The following is an 18,524-nucleotide window of genomic DNA, read 5'->3' on the forward strand; positions in this document are numbered from 1 at the left end:
ATTTGGATTTTATGAAAAGTTAAATATTTTATATTAAAATATAATATTAAAAACACGTGAATACTTTTAACTTTTATTATGACGGGTTTCCCACTGGCACCGGTCCACCAGTATTGGCGGCAGATTCATCTACATTTACGTGTGCAATAAACCTTAACCTTTTCTGCAGTTGAGGCCTTAATCCTCTAATAACTTTCTCCAAATCTTGTTTCATAGCGTCTCCTACAAACATATACTTAATATGATACAATAAGTCGCATATTGCGTCTATGTATTTGTATTCTTGTATTGACTGATCAACTTGGGCGAGTAGATCATACAATGAACTAGTCAGATTTATGATTATATGATTATTAAATCTTTGAAGAAATGGCCCAACAAGGTGACACACAAAAAGAAATTGTTCTTCTGTTCGTACGACTGGTGGTAAGTGTTCGTTTATCCACCTTGGGACACTTGCGATTTGTCCAGGTCCAGCGTGATGCCAAATCGAATGAGCCAATGCAAGCATGTAAGTGTATTCACTAGATAACAATCCATAGTGGCATGTTTGAAAATTGAACAGTTTAAATAATGAACAATCAAATGGCCACGTGTTCATTTTTGATATTGTTGCCACCAGTTTATCATGCAGTACATTAAAGAAACTCTTTGGTAATGCCGAAATGATCAATCCAATTGCATTGATCCATTGGTGTATTTCTCCAGAAGGTATTGAAACGAATCCTAAAATAAATAAGTTTTAATAACATAAATAATAGATTGCAATAAAATTTTTATTACCTTTGATGACGACTTCTAATAGACCAGTTGCTACTGCTGTGGGTCCGGATGAAAGTGCCATTAATTCCACACAAGTTGAATATAGAATATGGGCCCCCGCGTTGGGAAATTCGTTAAATCTCCAATCGGTCATAGAATGTTCCGTTGTGCCCTTTAGAACTTCTACAACCTTCTTTACTTGTTGTGAATAATAATCCAGTTCAGGAATCCATAGTTCCTCAAGTGGTCTCAATAAAAATGCTTGATACTGTGGCGACAACGTAGTTTCTTTTATATTACCTAACACAGCGCCGACCAAACGTCGTTTTAACGTAGGTCTTTCACTTAAATTTTTTTCATAATAATGGAACGTGTTGTATAAATAAGTCACTGGGCGATCATGAAATTTGTACAAACATCCCAGATGTTCAAGTAAAATCTCAAGACTTTTTTGCACCTGAACAATTTCTATGAATCTGTGTATGACGATGTCGAAAACAGGCAAAAACCTCAAACACACATTACCAAAGTAGGGATGGTATACATTTGACTGTTCTTCAGGTGCAATATTTTCGGGGAACCTCCTATGAAACTCCAAATGTTTCTCATGCCAATTCATTTGATTCCAGTGATCCGGAGAGTTGTCTTTAACAAACTCCTGTATCCTGTTACGGAATTCGGGCGGTTTCAACAAAAGCAATTGAATAATAAAGGCGCACACTTGTGCCTCACTTCCCTCCTGTGTCCTAAGAGCGAGGCATAATACTAAACGGTCAATTGTTAAAATATTGTATTTCCATATCATGTCGTTTATTGTATCAACGCACTTGTTCACGTGCAAACCACCTGGGGAATTGCTAAATTCGTATACCAGATTGTCACAAAATTTACGCAGATGTGCTGAGAGTGCCCTAGCACCAATCCGTTCCAATATCCTGAAATAATAAACAATTTTATCTCTGATATAAAGATTTTTTAAATAGCACTTACTTGTAAGCAATTGGGCTAATGTGGTTTGTTTCAAGGAGCATCTTCCATAACAAACACAAAAACAGTGGTGGTGCGCCTGCACCACCAAAGTGAGCCATGATGTCATTCTCGTTGTTCATCGACGACCACTTACGGTTCTCCTCTTCGACCGCCTTTTTCAACTGCAGCTTGTCTTCCTTCGGAACGTCGTGTTGGGCGAAAAACTCAGCCAGCGCCCTGGGGAAGTATTCTAGAGTGTGTGGAGCCCATGTGTGTGGTGTCAACTGGGTAATCGTCGACAGTAGTTCGTGACACCAGGACCCGTCTGCGCTGGTTACGTGAGTGGCGCGGGCTAAAGTCATCACAAGAGTACGATTGAGCTCCTCAGATTCGGCAGACACGAGAGTCTTGGGATCGGTCAAAAATCTAGTAAGTTCCGGTTGGACTTCGCCGCTACCCAGTCCTGAAAAAAATAACACATTTATTAATTTCCATTATATATTTTAACACTTTGTTTCAACTGACCTGTAATGAGCCTCAGTGCTGTGGACTCCACACATAAGTGTAACTGAGTTTGATTAGCTTGTGGCACTGCAGCTAATGAATGTAAATGACTGAGTAACTGGACTCTATAATGTGGGTGAATGTGGTGCATACGATAACTGAACATTTCTAAAAGAGTATACAAAGTACCCCATGCATGTGACTTGTAAACTTGTGGCAACAGTTGACTAATGAAACCTTTTATACCCAGAGCTTCAATTTCAGTGTACACCAATAGTCTACTGTAGGTTTCCACTAGGGCTGGAGCCAAAGGCATACCAGACTTGGTTTGAGCCATTTTTATAACATATGTAACAATACTATGAATTAAACTCATCTTTGAATGCACAGTTAAGGAGTCCAGAACTGTCATACTTAAAGGAGCTGTAGGTGGAGTAGCTGATTTGGGGCTACCTTGAATTGTTTCCACTAAAGCAGCCATTGGTTTACTAAAATAATCTTGATTCGTCGAATAAGCGTTGCAGAGAAGAGCTATTCTATAATCGTTGCCCATGACCAAAGTAGTATTATTTGGTGAGACGAGGTGCTGTAGAAATTCGTGATGTAATCGAAGCTTGGGTGGCACTGTCCATGACATGTGTACTGTGTTCTGTTCCTGTTGAGCCTTCTTTGTTAAATGAAGCCAAATGCATATCATTGCCATTTGACGCGTGCATTGGGGTTGATTTAAGTCTGGTACTGGCAAAGGACCTTCACTTTCAGGAAACAACAATTCATATAATTTTAAAGCAGGCAAAAAATTTGACAAGGGATTTCTCTGAATGGAACCAGATATAAATTGAAGTAACATCCAGGCCAACTGATCTCTCCCTTTACGGAAATCTCGACCTTGTAATCTCGAGTGCAACGTCATAATAATTTTCGGAAAACTAGCAAACTGGAATAACACAAAGTAAATCAATTTGGATGATAAATGAAGCCATAAACTCTGTGTAGCTGATTCATCCTCAGTTTCTGTTCTCTCCAAAGCTAAAATAACTAGTTCAACAAGCTGTTCCTCAAGGGCAACACAGATTATTTTATGCTGTTTCTGAAGCCCCAACATTCCACACACCATGTCTCTACTGTAGGGCTGTTCCAATACATATCTCAGCAATCCAGTCTGTTTTTCTAATAAAGATGGTTCATAAGGTAGAGTTCCTTTTAAACTAAACCTTAAATTACATGAATCAATCTTCCATTGATTAACGACATGCTCTGGACAGCCACTATGTTCAACAACTGGCCTCATTTCAGACTGTCCAATGATTGAAACCATTTGTGCACAAGCACGAAAACTATCAACATAATCATTAAACAGTCCAGCTAAACGCCAATGAGGACATACAGGATATCCTTTTTGTATTTCATTTACCAACAGATATCCTGGAATTAGGCATGCATTACGATCCATTATCTTTTCAATTACTTCCATCAAAACTTTTAACAAGGGTTCTAAGCTACTATTAAGCTTTTCTGGCAGTATCTTTGCTTTTTCACAACAACCCTAAAAAACAATTATAATCATCAATCATTTATTTAATATTTTAATTTAAATAAAATAATATAGTGTATTTTTAAATATAAAATTTTTCTACTTTTATATAAATTTTGAAAGGAGCAGTATACACTAAATTAATATCTGAATTAATAATTGTAATTTAACAATGAATTTCAATTTTTTCTGTTAATCTTAAATAAAAGCAATATTTCACTTACCTTCATAATTTCCCGAACACCTTTATATTCCACCTGGTCAATCATCCTTTTGATCATTTTAAAACAACCAATCCAAAAATGTGGATTATTGAAATGTAATCCCTCAAATGCAATTGTGACTTCACAAACTTGCCTTGGTGATAGAGCTTGTAATTCAACAACACCCTCTAACATACGCAGCAAACGTTCTAACATCGTTTGAGACTCCTTTTGAGCAGTAAATAGAAACTGCTTTATGGTAATTTCAACTTGTTCTGGAGGTAACACTTTAAAAGCCTCTGCTAAGGCTGCTATAAATTTATAATTCTCCTTATCATCCAGTTCTTGTCTGTGAACTATAAATAAACTGAACGCTTCCTTTACTCCATCGCAGTATAATATATCTTTTAAAATCGTTTGCACTGAATCCGGCATTATTTATTATGTTAATAACAACAATAAAAAGGTTATGAAGTGGTTGTGTCAATATTTTTCTAACACAATTTTCATTTACAACACATAACAATTAAGTAAATTATTCACTTATTAACAATTATACATTTTAATTTTCTAGTGAAATTGTTTTTAATTCAAAAACAACCTTGTATAATACGAAAATAATCAATACAAAAGTTCACAAGTACCAACCACGGAACTACACCACAGCGACCATAGAAATAAGAAACGGTCATAGACAAAATATCCTCAACCAGAGACTCAGGAGCATTAGTTTATACACGAACAGAACTCTCTTGGTAATGATACTGCTTTGAGTACCATATTGCAAAGAAAACGGAATACTAGGTAAAATTACCTGGTATTTAATTTAACTTATGGTATCCCAAAATAAAACCAAATTACAATCATACAATTATCCTTTCGCCCTTTAAATATATATTAGGTACTACTTGCTACTGAACAACCAAAGCCATAACAAATGCTATACAAAAAATATCATTGAACATGAATTATTTTTAATTTTTATAGTTTAAAAATATAAAATATATAATAAACTTGAATAATGAAGTGCAAAAACTAAATACTAAAAATTAATTAAGGTAAAATTTATTTTATCTAATGGTTACATTGTTTTTAACAAATTATTTCATTAAAGATTACACATAAAAAGTCTTTATGTTATATATGACGACTGTTTGATAAGTTTATCTTTATTACCAATCATGTATAAATATTATTAAGCTGTTATGAATATTAATATAACTAATGAACCCAAATATATTTACCAATCTACTTCTAAATTATCATGAATATTTACCGAATATCTTTATTAAAAATAATATACCAGACAATAATTTGCAATAATAATTTTACTCTTTCATATACCTCCAATATGTGTACACAGTTCATAGAACAGGTAGACACTTATTATTTTCCACACTTAAAATTAAATCGTCTTTGTTTCAGGTTCAAATCCTTATGGAAGTACAACAAATAAAAGCAAATGAAAAATTATTTGGGAAATCTAACTATATGTGGCTTTGCAGTAAAAAAGTCACAATGCTTTATATGTCCACAAAAGATGAATTTAGATTAAGACAAGCACTAAATAAGGTAATTATATACTGTGTCAGTAATATACTTACAACTCACATATTTATTGCTGAAAATATATATTATACAGCAATATAATATAAATGACATATTATTAATTTTCAGATATCTGTAAATGAACAAATACAAGTTATGAAGCAACTTCTCACATGGCTTGATCATAATCCCAACGCTCAAGCTTTGAAGATACCCGAAATAACTTTGAAACTTCTCGAGGACACAACCACCAATAAAATGTTGAGCGACGTATCATTCTCAAGAATGAACAGTTTTCGAAAAAGTTTAAGAAGATTTTCGTTGAGACCCAATAAAATTGAACCAACCACTTTTAATAACAACCAAAAAATTGGAAGATCAGTCACATTTAAGGAAGAACCAACTGTTTATAGTATTGTAGAATAGGTGAACTAATTCTGTTATAAATGAAGAATTTGTGAACACATGTTGGTATTTGATAAGAGTTAATATATCAAATAAACAATAATCCCATGCAAGTCTTCTGGATATATACATAAATTAACATCTGTTATGTTAATTAAATAGTCATTCAATCCTTAAACTCCACAAAATGGGTAACTAATTAAAAAATTAAATTAATCATTTTCCCACATGACAAATAATAAAAGAAATTTTTATTATGACTTTAGTAGGAATAAAACTATCATCATTCTTTTTCCCTTTTTAATACAGAACAAAACAAGTCATAAAAAATAGGTGTATTGATATTATTCACTGTCACTGGAGGAACTCTCAGGAAAATCAGGCATCTCTGAAATCAAAATGGAATATAATACAATCATCTATACGTACTTAAGTAAAATTGAAGAATAAAAGATTGTTTAATAAAGTCATGCACAAAAAATAAATATCAATGTAATGTATGAATATTTCTTGGTACCTCTTCTATTTTTTTGTAGATTTTGCTCTTCTTCAATATATTCATTCTGTTTCTGTATCACTTCAGCACTATCTTTACAATTTGCATAAATATCTAATAATTTTTGATTTACTTCAAAAAATGAATGGCCCCAAGAAAATTTGCTGAGGTAATATTCAGCATGATTTTTGAAACCTGTAATATACATTGTTGCAGCAAGAGCTTCCACACAGCTGAGCTGACAAGGCTTGCCATAATTTATGGGATTAGCAGCTACAAGAAATGGCAACAATCTCCCATGGGCAGGTTTTAGTGCGGCAATTGGTGTTTTATCAATTTGCGCCCATGAACAATCCACAACTGCAATACCCTTTTTTTCAACAATACTCTTATCACATGGACTAACACATCTATCTCCCGTAGGTGTTAGAACTAAACCAGGGAACCTTTGTTTAATTTTAAGACTTTTTATTAAATTCATTCTGGCCAATTTTCGACCGGAACACTTTTTTGGATCACACTGATTGAAGTCCCACATAGCAACTTGATATGAAGGACTTTCTTCTGAAAATTGTTATCAGTACTCCTCATAAATTTTATAATCGCTGCGTAATTACCTTCTTCGCATTCACTTGATTCACAGGATGAACTTGTTTCATCCACATCTTCAGGTCTTCTCTCATCCATGTTTACTTAAATATAACCTATAAATTTTTTGAGGTTGTGTTGGTCTGTCAAATTTGTTTATTTATAACTTGTGTGTTGTTATTCTTCGACTTAATTTGTGTTAGAAATTGATTATGGAGGGAGTTGTGGCTTTGGGACATTTTTGTGAAACTCATGGGCCCATCGTCATTTTTTCAACGGAAAGAACGAATGAACAACCTGAAGACAAACCACAACATATAAATAACAGTCCCATTTGTGATTCCTGCAAATCTATAAATGCGGAAGATGCAATAGTTAGTGACAACAACAATAAGTATTATGTTTCTACTCGTTTACCTCTAATTGAAGAAACGGCATTTTTATTAAAAAACGCTGTAGTTAAAAGCATCAGCTGTGAAGTAAGACATGTATAAATACAATTTCTTTGTATTCCATATACTTTCTTTAAGGAAATGGGGAAAGAAGGTGGTTTAATGTACTTTGGGGATAGTCAAAGAGGGCATGTAATAACTTTAACATTCTACCTAGCAGATTCACAGGCTAGAGGTTTTATAAGAAAATACTGCTTACTTATATTACTTAGAGATAAGGTTCATTTATTGAATAATTGGCCACATCTGACAAAACACTTTAAAACCATTGCTGATTATTTGAAAGAAAATGCCTTGAAAATTAACAGCCAAGAACAATTAACTTGTTCTCAGAAGGCTGCCCGACAGGCTCTGCAGCAAACTAGGAAAAGTAAATTTCAAATTATATTTCTAATTGTATAATTAAGTAATTTATTTTCAGATATTTCTGGAAGGTCTTTACAGCAATTAACAGGTGTCGAATCAATTTTTATGGAATTGCATATGTGGTTTGTGTGGTTACTTAGTGTTAACAGTTTCGAAGAAATACAATCCAATGTTGAACAAATTCCTATTAAATGTGATAGATCTATAAAATTAAGAAATCTGTATAGAAATATGTCTAGAGAAGTATTTCACAAAGTCTGTTATTGCATCCTCACAGGAATTAAAGTAGAATGTGACACGGAACTAATGTCAAATTTTAAACAAATACTACCTACTAATTTTAAACTTCCACAGACTGGTGATGCCTGTAAATTACTTCAAAATGAATCCAAATGGGAGATACAATGGAGGGGAAATTTGCCATTAAAACTTCCAAGCCTTCTAACACTTATTGATGATGGATTAAATAATGCTAGTTTACCAGATGAGGCAATTGAATCATACCTAGTAAGTTTTTGTTATAAATGGTATAATATAGCATCCAATATTGCCTGCATTGAACTGCACAGTCAAGAATTATTAGAGATATTGGGTGTTCATAAGTATGATATGCCTCTTTTATCATATTGGACCACACAGATTAGAAATTCTGGAACAGAACTGTGATATTTAATATTAGTATTTTCATTAGACAATAATTTACGGTAAAATTAATTTCTGTATAATTTTCATCAGTTTGCTTGCGAATTTGAAAATTTTATCAAGTTGACTTGATGTCAGATGATAGAACAAAATTATTGTTATTATTGGTATAAAGATAAGAATACTTATAACTATGTATTTTTGTAATAATCATTGTTTGATAACAATAATCATATGTTCAATTTTGTTACAGTTAATTATAAATAAAAGAAAAATTAAAAACTGTTGTAAATTTTATTTGGTTTATAAAAAACAAACATATTAACAATTAGTTTTCTTAATTATCAAGTTTTCTTTTTTTATTTTTTTTTTTTACTCGTCCTATTTTCTTGTTTTCCATTAATGTTATCTTCATTAATTTCAATAACACTATTCTTAAAAATCTTTGCCTTTTTTATCTTGGGCGCAGTTGTCTGTATATAATGTGCATCTTCAATGTCATTTCTATTGTTTTTTAAATGCATTTTATTCTTTTTCTTAGGTACAGAGACTATTTGGTCTTCTCTAACATTAACATCACTATTATTGATTTTTGAATTCTTTGCCTTCTTTGTCTTAGGTGCAGTGGATACTGCATCATCTGCTTCTTCAATTTCATTTTCACATTTTTTTAAATGCCTTTTCTTCTTTTTCTTAGGTACAGAGGCTGTTTGATCTTCCAGAACATTATTAGTATCACTGTTATTGATTTTTGAATTCTTTACCTTCTTTGTCTTAGGTGCAGTGGTTACTACATTATCTGCATTTCCAATTTCACTTTCACTATTATTTAAATTTGTTTTCTTCTTTTTTTTAGGTACAGAGGCTATTTGATCTTCTGTAATATTAACTTCACTGTTACTGTTCTTTGACTTCTTTACTTTTTTTTTCTTAGGTATATTAGTAATATCATTATCTGTATCTTCAATTTCAATAATTACTTTGGGTTTTAATGGTTTTGGTGGAGAATCTACAATTGTCATCTCTTCAGATATATTTGTATCTTCTTCAATTTTAACTTTAATTTGTGGTACAATACACAAACATGTAATGCGGCACCCAGTGTTATGTGCAACAATTTCTTTGAGGTTTTTATTCCATATTTTAAATTCACCAGAACTTGTCACTGTTACAATATAACTTTCATATGTGGCAATTGCTTTTATTCGACTTTCTCCAGCTTTGAATGTTTCTATTTCTTCAGATTCAATTGTATAATGTCCTAAATCACCATTTTCTAACCCAAATATTAGCTTTTCATCTGTATACCAAATACAAGAACATACTTTTTCTTTAAGTTCAATCACTTTTACAATCCCACCTGATTCTATGCTCCAAATTTCTATATATTTACCTCCATATAATATAAAATGAACACCATCTGGGGCCCAAACAATTTTTTCCAAACTCTTGGCATCTTTGCTTTTACTGTTTAAGTTAATTACATAAGCTTGTCTACCTTTTACCAAATTCCATGTTCTTAAACTGCAATCTGAACCCAATGTCAAGGCTAACTTTCCAGATTCATGGACTGCAATATCTAATATGGCACTTCCTTTATGGGCTTTCTCCCAAATTTTTTCCAATTGCCAGTTTCCCGTCCTTACAATGGCCAAAACGCCATCACTACTTCCTGAAATCACATGGGAATGGTTGCTGGTGAATTGCAAAGCCGATATTGTTGAATCATGTTGTGTTAACACACAATGTTCCTTTCTGGTTTTCAAGTCATAAATGAAAATTTTGTCGTCTGCCCCACCAGATGCTAAATAATTTCCTGAATACGCTACCGAACGAATACTACTGCTGTGGTCGTGTGACGCAAAACTTTGAACTACTTCGGTTTGCTACAACACAATGTGGTATTAATTTCGCAAAAGAACGAGTCTAAAAAGACATTTACCTTAGCGTAAAAATAATATCCGAGTAAAAATTCCTCATATGTACCAAGAATAACTTCAAACGTCGCCTGTTTACTCATTTTAAAATCGTGTTTATTTTGAGGTTATACACATAAAAATACATAACCTAGATTCGTTATAACCTAAGATATTTTTCTGAATTCAACAGACACACATAGAACACCAGACACAAAAAATACCAACTATAAATTGTGGTTATTTTAATAAAATCCCTTAGAAAACACAAAAATAAATTTTAAAAAATTTTCTAAATCATCAATGAAACTGTGCTTCTATCATGAATCAGAAATAAATATGCAGCCTAAATCAGATAATTTGAAAAATTGTTGGGATTACTTTTGTTCCTTGTAGAGAAACCAGTATTTTTTCAAGAAGTTAGCCACGTCCATAACTTGCGTTAAACTAAATGACTAATAAGAAAGCAAGAAAGATGTTCGTCAAATTTTTCAAATTTGTATGTCTGTAAAAGGAGTTGTTTCATATTTATTAATTAAATCATTGTAAGTAAAACAATGGTAAACCATTTTTCAGCACCATAGTAAGGTTTCTGCGACATTAACAATATGTGACCTTGATTTTTATGGTAATAGTCTATAAGAAAAACTATAGATTCAATTCTTTTCTCTTATTTCTCGATTGATATTAAAATTATTCAGACAAAAAGCTTATTAATCCGCAGTTTAAGATATATAAGCTTTGATAAATGAAAGTTATGATAATTATCATAACTTAAGTTTTCAAAATATAATGATATTGACATTAGAGACAAATTGTTATTTAATGGTATGAAATTTATGATTATGACTGAAAGAATATGAATTTATAATATGAACTTAATGATGGTCCATATAAAAATAGTTAATTTTAAAATTATTTATAGTATAAAAATTATTGTATACTAATAATAATTTTAATTTTATCGAGTTTCTAAAATAGACGGCCAAATTTGAGGCAGGTAGAATATGTTCTAAAATGAAGAAAATATCCTAAAATTAAATTTCAGGAGCGAATAAAATTTGTTTTTAGTAAAAAATGATGATTATTTTCTTTTTCATTATTTAATTACCAAAACTATTCAAAATTAACTTCTCAGACTTATTTGATTTTAGTGTTAGTGAAGCTTAACCTTTTTCAAACAATAAAGGTGAAATATCTCAAAAGCGGCACTGATAAAGTTAATGAAGATTTCGTTTTTTCTAAATTGATATAAAGAAAACTTAATAAGTTTGAAAAACATTCTGCAACGTACAAAATAGAGCGAGAAAGAGAACCTCAGTCTCTGCTGAGAAAGCAATTTTTTAAATTTAAATTGGGGTTGCTAATTTTTTTTCTTATTGAATGTGTTCTATTCAAATTTTGACCACCTATTTTAGAAATATCAAGTATTATACACAAATATTTAATATATATGAGAATCTTTAAAAATGCACATATTAAAAATTTTGATTTGATATTGTAACAATTTTGTGAAATTTGTACTATTAAATATATATGTATGTAAAAGTATAAAACTGGGTTCTAATAGAATTTAAAATAATAGCATTTATTGATTTACATTCAGTCTTTAATTATTTCTTCAAAAATGATATGCACACAAAAGATAAATATGTCACAATTATCTATACAATGGATAATTTTTGACAATATAATGAGTAAAAAAATAATAGACAATATTTACAAAATTATAATTATATTTGAACCTACATAAATTGTATTACAAATATAAAACACTGGAATGATTTAACAAACATACAAGCAATGGTATTTGTGCTACCAAATAAATGCATTACAACTTATGTAAATGTAGATACAAATGTTCAAATTAAGAGACTGTTGACATAAATATAACACACAAATAAATTTTAAATATCTGAATTGCACAATTGGAATAAAATGTTCTGAGCAATAACCTAGTTAAACCATTTGGGAAGTGAATGTTTAAGCCATACGAATGGACTGGATGATTTGGAAAACTGCAGATCCACAAACAACAAAAATGAAAAGGGCCAACAGCCAAGGGCCTACTGGTGTCTTCTCATCTTGATTTTTCTACAAAAACATATGTTAAAATTGATAAACACGTAAAAAAATAACGAGATAATGAAAACAATATGGTTAGATTACTTACGGATGATTTCGGTACGTTTCCCCTCATAGTTACATTCTTCATGGCCTTTTCGTTGGCGAATCTCATTCTTTGTTTTGGAGCCATTATTGCTGAGAAAGAATACGGAAAATGTAAATAATTTGAAATGAAAACAGTTTCTGGACACGTCCGTGTCTGTTGACAACAGCGGTGAAAGTGGGAGCAAAATCTACTGACAGTTGACGCGTAAGCTGGCTAGGAGCATGCGCACTACGTTAATTACAGCGTGGCACATTTTGAAAGACGCGTTTCTCGAATATGCTGTTGACTCTAACAGAATGGGTTGGATGTATTTGAAAGTTATGACTAAAATTTTATAGTAATTGATACTGGAAAACATAAAAGATTTAGAAATTTAATTATATCGTCAAATGTCATGGTAATTTTGTTTAAAATTCTTGGAAAATAAAAAAAATATATTTACTCGAATATCGATCAATGATCATTTAAATGCTGATGCAGTTGTATTCTATTTTAAAGGTCATTTTTATTTGATGCGCAAATTTCTTATTTATGTTCGCAACATGTGTATTAGAAAAATTAAAAATTGATAGTGGGAGATTATAATATTTAATCATATAGAATATTCAGGTTAACAATACAGTTTTTTGTAATTGTATTGCTGTTTAGAAATAATGTTTTATGTAGGTATACTTTACTTTTATTACAAACAAAATTATTAAAAATTAATAAATAAAATGGAATATTAATACTGGACACATGTTTGGAAAGTAATAATAAAACCAATGGGTACGAATATTTTTAACTCGGATAGATAAATTATCAGTTACGCCTCCTTTTTTTCATAAAAAACAATATTTATCTCAAAATTTTCCAAAAATATTGTTACCTTTATTTAAAAGTATATTCAATTCTGCTATTCTTCTAATATAAAGAAGTGCTTGTCAGAGACATAACACACATATTACTTAATGTTAATTAATAAAATTATACCGTATACTTTAAAGTATGTGTAAAGTATACTCGATGATACAGAACACATAAATTCCGTGACTAGATTTCAATGATTTTTTTTTTGTTTGGAGTAATACAGAGTAATAAAATCTGAAAAAAATATATTGTGAAAATTCTAGACATAGTTATTGAAAAATGAGATACCAAAAGTAAATAAGCAACTGTGAGGAACAAACTAATTTAATAGAATTTTGAGAAAGAAAAAAAATCAAAACATATCCACTACATCTAAATCACTTTCTTTTTCAAGAAAAAGTATTAAAGTTCTCATAAAAATGGATAAAATTTAAAATGATGTACGCATACAGAGTCATCTACTTACGAATTGCCGAACAGATTTGGATATGTGCAATTTCAATATAGTGTCCATTAACATTAAACATAAAATCACAGATGGCGGCATAAGAACAAAATGTAGTCAAATTAGATCCAACATAGGACACAATATATTATTAAATGATCACAAACATTAAGTTATAATATTGGATAAATTATGTTAATAAAAAATATAATATTCGCAAGTAACAAAAATCAAATTAAATAACTTTATTAAAATTCGTTAGACAAAAACTTGAAACGTCACAGGGCAGCAATCATATGATCAATCATCTACTGTATTTTCACAACCTGAGTATTCGTTCCTCGAGCAAGGCGTTGTCATCATAAAAAACAATTTGTTTCAATTTGTAGTGCAAAAAAACAAAAGAAGTCAAAATGTCTTTAAGCGACGCCGATGTACAAAAACAAGTGAGTGTATAAACTATAAAATTGCGCCTTCTGCGACTTGATTAATTTCATTTCCACAATGTCACTAATTTTAAGAAGTAATTTAAGGCCCAATTGTCTAAATCCAATAATCATTTGTAGATTAAGCACATGATGGCTTTCATTGAGCAAGAAGCCAATGAAAAGGCCGAAGAAATTGATGCCAAGGCAGAAGAGGAATTCAACATTGAGAAGGGACGTCTGGTTCAACAACAGAGGTTAAAAATCATGGAGTACTATGAGAAAAAGGAGAAACAAGTGGAATTGCAAAAGAAAATGTAAGTTTTGATTGGCAAAATTAAAGAAATAATTTTGGGAAGGGCATGTCATGTGATCTTGTCACAGATTTGTGTCTTGCTGAAATGAATTTAAATTTATCAACATAGTATATCTACACAAAATGTTAAAAGTTCAGTTGTTCTGTTTCTGTGCTGTTTGGGATAGTTTTGATACAGTGTATCTGTATTTTTGAAGTTATACATACATAAGTTACAATATTATCTCATGACCAATGTGATGCCAGAGATTCATTGCATATGAATAATTGTATAATATGCTGCATTATTTAATTTAATTTTTAAATGTCACTTATATGCATGTGATTTTATGTTGAGCAAGTTTAAATATTATAGTTTAGGACATTTCTTACTGTTTTTATAGTTTTTAATATAAGACACATTATATTAGTTATTGATAGAAAAATCTTATGTCACATGATTAAAGAATTTATAAAATTTGTATGTCCAATGATTTGACAAATCTTTAGAGAATTGTATATAAATGTGACAATGTTTATATCATAATTACGGCATATAATTTAAAATGAAATTGATCATATTAATCATTCAATAATTCAATAAATATTTAAATTCCGTAGATTCATATATAATTAACTATAATGATAATACTTTTATAGTCAGTCATCCAACATGTTGAATCAAGCCCGTCTCAAGGTACTCAAAGTTCGTGAAGATCATGTACGCGCTGTTCTGGAAGAAGCCCGCAAACGTTTGGGTGAAGTCACCGCAGACCAAGGGAAATACTCTCAAATTCTGGAGTCCTTGATTTTGCAGGCTCTGTACCAGGTAAACATTCAAACATAAAAATTCTGAACGTTATACCATTTTACAACGTTTCATCAGCTTTTCGAGAAAAACGTTTTGGTAAGAGTGAGGCCCCAGGACCGTCAATTAGTACAATCCCTTTTGCCTACTGTCGCCACCAAGTACCGTGACGCCACCGGCAAGGAAGTGATACTGAAAATCGATGAAGACACGCAGCTCTCGCAAGAAACTACCGGCGGCATTGAACTGCTCGCACAGAATAACAAGATTAAGATCAGCAACACCTTGGAAGCTCGTTTGGACCTGATCGCCCAACAGCTGGTGCCACAAGTTCGTACAGCCTTGTTCGGACGTAACGTGAACCGCAAATTCACCGACTAAATAAATCATTGTTTATCACAAAATCCTGTATTGTTAGCAAATGTTAAGATTTAACCTGTGGTTAATTCATACATTTTCTTGTAATTAGTATTATATTACAGCTTGAGAATTCCATGTTTTTCTCCACAACACTTGTATTTAAAAACGAAAATTTGTAAATAGATGTCCAATATTCCATTTTAATATAGTTATGTTTGTAGATTTCAAATATTGTACCATTTTATTAGATTGGTAGGGGTAAGTTTTGTTTCAAGAAACATATATTGTCACATTAAATTGTATACATCGTGTTAAAATAAAGCGATATAAAATTGTATTTTCTTATAATTAATTCAGTCTCTTAAAAACATTATTTCATACCTGTTGCAACACTGACTTTAAATATCTTTAAATGTCTTTTTCCATTTTTAAATTTTTCTAATTCAAAAATAATTTTTAATTAGAAAAAACCGTCAGTTCACTTTTATGAATTGAGAATTGTAAAGCAAATTTTCCTTTATATAAAATAAAAGTAAAGTAAATTAAAAAAAATAATTTACAAAGTTATTGAATTGAACAAATAAAATAAATCATATATTACTTTTTTCAGTTATAAACTTCTAATTAATAAATAAGTTAAATATAGGATCTTCTAAAATAGGTGGTCAAAATTTGAGAGTAGGTAGAACACATCCACTAATGAAGAAAACCTAAATAAATTTGTTATAATGTTTCTTCTGAAAAAAACATAGCTCCTTAAATTTAAATTTCAAAAATGATTTCATAATAATAGAGTAGCGTAATTCTAGGGGTTCTCCTCTTTTTCTCGTCCTATTTTCTTTGCTTCTAAAGACTTTTTTAAAACTGTCTAAACTAGTTATTAATTGTCTTTGCAAAATTCAGAAAATGGTACACTGGTTTAATTTTTTTTTCAAAACCGTTTTTGAGATATTTCAGTTTTAATATTTGAAAAATGCTAATACAAAATCAAGTGGGTTTAATAAGGTACTTTTGATTAGTTTTCTTAATTAACGAAGGAACAATTACCGTATCTTTTTAATCTTTTATTTTGTTATTCCTAATTGCTATTTTACCTGGTATTTACCTAGATCCGAAGGACTTTAGTAGGCTATGTTAAGTTGTGCTGGTTGTCTACACAGTTCACCTGTCATTGTAAACCACCATTTGTAGTCCGTGTTTGTTTGTTTTCTAAACATTGTAGATTTCTCACATTGCTGTTGTCTTCAATCCAAATAACATTATAATTAATTGCGCGCTTAATTTAAATTGTAAAAACGTTTACGTGACCGTAAGGGATTGGAAAGATTGTGAGGTTGTGTTGCACAACCGTAAACAATGAATGTATTAATTAATCAACCCAATCCCCTGTTGCAACAGCAGCAGTTGCAACAGCAACAACAGCAGCAGCAGCAGCAGCAACAAGTACAACAACAGCAGCAGCAGCAACAACAACAACAACAGCAGCAGCAGCAACAACAACAGCCTCAGCCACTTTTAAATAACATTTCCAAAATAAAATCTTTGGTTGGACCACTGAGGGAGAAACTATCTGTAAGTTTTACAATTTATGTTGAAATATTTTACTATTCCAATGCATATTTTCAGTCAACTATCAAGACTGCAGCACAAACTCTAACTCAAAACAGCCAAGTCGATGCTGGTTCACAGTAAGTCATTGCTTAATTAATAATAACATAATAATAACATTTAAAATATTATTATTTTAGGAAAAGTGTAGATACCCAGTTACCAAGGTTTGACAAACACCTAGAAGAATTTTATTCTATTTGTGACCAAATCGAGCTACACTTGGTACGTTATTTATATATTGGATATTTAGCAGCTATTAATTTGCTTTATTTTATAGAAAACTTCTATTAAATGTCTCAGCCAACATGAAAGCAGCAACAGGTATTTAAATATTCCAGTCAATACAACAAGATGTGATACTATTGGGGTGAATGAAAATCAGCTGACATACCCGCAGTTCTTAGCAACAGCAAGTGCACAAGTTGCTTACACAAAGGAAATTCACGATACTTTAGTCGCTGCTGCACAAAATATATCTCCATCTGATTGACATTTTCAACAGTCATATTAATATTTTATTTTGTAATATTTTACTCAGAAAATAAAAATTGCTATTCAACCCTAGTCGCAAACACATTTTGGCATTGAGGCACATTATGCTAATAAAATGATCATTTACGATAAAATTACAATTTATTATTTTATTTTATATGGCATAGTGGAATATATGTAAATAGTCATATTCCTACATGTATAAAACTAAAATATTTCATACCAATATCATAATATTATTCATACATTTTATCTAGTTTACAGTTCTATGTAATAATAGAATGTAAAAATTAAATTATAATAAAATTTTTGGTATTAATTCAGGCTCTTATTAATTAGATTAGAATATTAGTCAGTGTATGAGAATATTTTTAAAATTGTCTCCATATATTTTTTATATTGACTGAAAAAAATTTGAATAAAATTTTTTTATGAAAATCTTACAAAATGTTTCGTTTTAGATTTTGTGTTATTTCTCTGGCCCCACAGTATATTTTAATTTTATTGATTCTACCCTACACTGTATAATGTACCATAATGAAAATGATACATTGTTCAACATGTCAAAAAAAAATCAATTTTCATCAATCAAATAGTTTTAGACATTAAATCATCTGTCAATCACACAACCGACAAAAACTCAAAATTTTGGCTCGTTTTATAAATTCTAGTATTCTACAA

At 30.9% G+C, this 18,524-nt stretch overlaps 8 protein-coding genes across 9 annotated transcripts; 4 read left to right on the forward strand and 4 right to left on the reverse strand.

Moving 5' to 3' along the window:
- Positions 1-61: 61 nt before the first annotated feature.
- LOC109596787 (mediator of RNA polymerase II transcription subunit 23) lies at positions 62-4,602 on the reverse strand. Its single transcript, XM_049963646.1, has 5 exons — positions 3,994-4,602; positions 2,257-3,781; positions 1,753-2,194; positions 784-1,697; positions 62-726 (listed from the first exon to the last, which is right to left on the reverse strand). Exons 1-5 carry the CDS (start codon positions 4,405-4,407, stop codon positions 77-79), a joined length of 3,945 nt encoding a protein of 1,314 aa, XP_049819603.1. The 5' UTR covers positions 4,408-4,602; the 3' UTR covers positions 62-76.
- Positions 4,603-4,738: 136 nt separating this feature from the next.
- Positions 4,739-6,024, forward strand: LOC109596768 (uncharacterized). Of its 2 annotated transcripts, none has more exons than XM_020012348.2 (3): positions 4,739-4,776; positions 5,398-5,544; positions 5,650-6,024. In XM_020012348.2, the coding sequence occupies exons 2-3, from the start codon at positions 5,410-5,412 to the stop codon at positions 5,944-5,946; spliced, it is 432 nt and encodes a 143-aa protein (XP_019867907.2). In that variant the 5' UTR covers positions 4,739-4,776; positions 5,398-5,409; the 3' UTR covers positions 5,947-6,024. The 2 variants fall into 2 exon arrangements, with proteins under 2 accessions (XP_019867907.2, XP_049818490.1); XM_049962533.1 differs by lacking the exon at positions 4,739-4,776 and adding an exon at positions 5,244-5,347.
- Positions 6,025-6,213: 189 nt separating this feature from the next.
- On the reverse strand, positions 6,214-7,151 carry LOC109596750 (18S rRNA aminocarboxypropyltransferase). Its single transcript, XM_020012330.2, has 3 exons — positions 7,039-7,151; positions 6,443-6,985; positions 6,214-6,313 (listed from the first exon to the last, which is right to left on the reverse strand). Exons 1-3 carry the CDS (start codon positions 7,106-7,108, stop codon positions 6,270-6,272), a joined length of 657 nt encoding a protein of 218 aa, XP_019867889.2. The 5' UTR covers positions 7,109-7,151; the 3' UTR covers positions 6,214-6,269.
- A 40-nt stretch (positions 7,152-7,191) lies between these two features.
- LOC109596751 (folliculin) lies at positions 7,192-8,677 on the forward strand. Its single transcript, XM_049962532.1, has 3 exons — positions 7,192-7,488; positions 7,540-7,831; positions 7,883-8,677. Exons 1-3 carry the CDS (start codon positions 7,222-7,224, stop codon positions 8,491-8,493), a joined length of 1,170 nt encoding a protein of 389 aa, XP_049818489.1. The 5' UTR covers positions 7,192-7,221; the 3' UTR covers positions 8,494-8,677.
- Positions 8,678-8,744: 67 nt separating this feature from the next.
- LOC109596752 (p21-activated protein kinase-interacting protein 1-like) lies at positions 8,745-10,559 on the reverse strand. The gene is made up of 2 exons (XM_020012331.2): positions 10,412-10,559; positions 8,745-10,355 (listed from the first exon to the last, which is right to left on the reverse strand). Exons 1-2 carry the CDS (start codon positions 10,487-10,489, stop codon positions 8,829-8,831), a joined length of 1,605 nt encoding a protein of 534 aa, XP_019867890.2. The 5' UTR covers positions 10,490-10,559; the 3' UTR covers positions 8,745-8,828.
- A 1,544-nt stretch (positions 10,560-12,103) lies between these two features.
- Positions 12,104-12,733, reverse strand: LOC109596757 (stress-associated endoplasmic reticulum protein 2). Its single transcript, XM_020012335.2, has 2 exons — positions 12,559-12,733; positions 12,104-12,479 (listed from the first exon to the last, which is right to left on the reverse strand). Exons 1-2 carry the CDS (start codon positions 12,640-12,642, stop codon positions 12,369-12,371), a joined length of 195 nt encoding a protein of 64 aa, XP_019867894.1. The 5' UTR covers positions 12,643-12,733; the 3' UTR covers positions 12,104-12,368.
- A 1,413-nt stretch (positions 12,734-14,146) lies between these two features.
- LOC109596746 (V-type proton ATPase subunit E) lies at positions 14,147-16,077 on the forward strand. The gene is made up of 4 exons (XM_020012325.2): positions 14,147-14,298; positions 14,419-14,594; positions 15,233-15,401; positions 15,459-16,077. The coding sequence occupies exons 1-4, from the start codon at positions 14,266-14,268 to the stop codon at positions 15,759-15,761; spliced, it is 681 nt and encodes a 226-aa protein (XP_019867884.1). The 5' UTR covers positions 14,147-14,265; the 3' UTR covers positions 15,762-16,077.
- An 826-nt stretch (positions 16,078-16,903) lies between these two features.
- LOC109596761 (mediator of RNA polymerase II transcription subunit 29) lies at positions 16,904-18,162 on the forward strand. Its single transcript, XM_020012340.2, has 4 exons — positions 16,904-17,312; positions 17,367-17,428; positions 17,489-17,573; positions 17,629-18,162. Exons 1-4 carry the CDS (start codon positions 17,097-17,099, stop codon positions 17,839-17,841), a joined length of 576 nt encoding a protein of 191 aa, XP_019867899.1. The 5' UTR covers positions 16,904-17,096; the 3' UTR covers positions 17,842-18,162.
- Positions 18,163-18,524: the final 362 nt, after the last annotated feature.

Source organism: Aethina tumida, chromosome 2 (assembly GCF_024364675.1).
Source record: "Aethina tumida isolate Nest 87 chromosome 2, icAetTumi1.1, whole genome shotgun sequence".
In the NCBI taxonomy this organism is placed as follows: Eukaryota; Metazoa; Arthropoda; class Insecta; order Coleoptera; family Nitidulidae; genus Aethina; species Aethina tumida.

Excerpts from the sequence above, each read along its gene's own strand:
- LOC109596787 (XM_049963646.1), bottom strand. The coding sequence starts at position 4,407 with ATGCCGGATTCAGTGCAAACGATTTTAAAAGATATATTATACTGCGAT. Across the intron at positions 1,698-1,752 it reads ATTAGCCCAATTGCTTACAA|GATATTGGAACGGATTGGTG; the intron begins GTAAGTGCTATT and ends TTATTATTTCAG. Across the intron at positions 727-783 it reads ATTAGAAGTCGTCATCAAAG|GATTCGTTTCAATACCTTCT; the intron begins GTAATAAAAATT and ends TATTTATTTTAG.
- LOC109596768 (XM_049962533.1), top strand. The coding sequence starts at position 5,324 with ATGTGTACACAGTTCATAGAACAG. Across the intron at positions 5,348-5,397 it reads GTACACAGTTCATAGAACAG|GTTCAAATCCTTATGGAAGT; the intron begins GTAGACACTTAT and ends TCTTTGTTTCAG. Across the intron at positions 5,545-5,649 it reads TAAGACAAGCACTAAATAAG|ATATCTGTAAATGAACAAAT; the intron begins GTAATTATATAC and ends ATTAATTTTCAG.
- LOC109596750 (XM_020012330.2), bottom strand. The coding sequence starts at position 7,108 with ATGGATGAGAGAAGACCTGAAGATGTGGATGAAACAAGTTCATCCTGT. Across the intron at positions 6,986-7,038 it reads ATCAAGTGAATGCGAAGAAG|AAGAAAGTCCTTCATATCAA; the intron begins GTAATTACGCAG and ends AACAATTTTCAG. Across the intron at positions 6,314-6,442 it reads TCTACAAAAAAATAGAAGAG|AGATGCCTGATTTTCCTGAG; the intron begins GTACCAAGAAAT and ends TTTTGATTTCAG.
- LOC109596751 (XM_049962532.1), top strand. The coding sequence starts at position 7,222 with ATGGAGGGAGTTGTGGCTTTGGGACATTTTTGTGAAACTCATGGGCCC. Across the intron at positions 7,489-7,539 it reads TTAAAAGCATCAGCTGTGAA|GAAATGGGGAAAGAAGGTGG; the intron begins GTAAGACATGTA and ends ACTTTCTTTAAG. Across the intron at positions 7,832-7,882 it reads TCTGCAGCAAACTAGGAAAA|ATATTTCTGGAAGGTCTTTA; the intron begins GTAAATTTCAAA and ends ATTTATTTTCAG.
- LOC109596752 (XM_020012331.2), bottom strand. The coding sequence starts at position 10,489 with ATGAGTAAACAGGCGACGTTTGAAGTTATTCTTGGTACATATGAGGAA. Across the intron at positions 10,356-10,411 it reads GATATTATTTTTACGCTAAG|CAAACCGAAGTAGTTCAAAG; the intron begins GTAAATGTCTTT and ends ATTGTGTTGTAG.
- LOC109596757 (XM_020012335.2), bottom strand. The coding sequence starts at position 12,642 with ATGGCTCCAAAACAAAGAATGAGATTCGCCAACGAAAAGGCCATGAAG. Across the intron at positions 12,480-12,558 it reads GAAACGTACCGAAATCATCC|AAAAATCAAGATGAGAAGAC; the intron begins GTAAGTAATCTA and ends ATGTTTTTGTAG.
- LOC109596746 (XM_020012325.2), top strand. The coding sequence starts at position 14,266 with ATGTCTTTAAGCGACGCCGATGTACAAAAACAA. Across the intron at positions 14,595-15,232 it reads GTGGAATTGCAAAAGAAAAT|TCAGTCATCCAACATGTTGA; the intron begins GTAAGTTTTGAT and ends ATACTTTTATAG. Across the intron at positions 15,402-15,458 it reads TTTTGCAGGCTCTGTACCAG|CTTTTCGAGAAAAACGTTTT; the intron begins GTAAACATTCAA and ends ACGTTTCATCAG.
- LOC109596761 (XM_020012340.2), top strand. The coding sequence starts at position 17,097 with ATGAATGTATTAATTAATCAACCCAATCCCCTGTTGCAACAGCAGCAG. Across the intron at positions 17,429-17,488 it reads CAAGTCGATGCTGGTTCACA|GAAAAGTGTAGATACCCAGT; the intron begins GTAAGTCATTGC and ends TTATTATTTTAG. Across the intron at positions 17,574-17,628 it reads ACCAAATCGAGCTACACTTG|AAAACTTCTATTAAATGTCT; the intron begins GTACGTTATTTA and ends TTTATTTTATAG.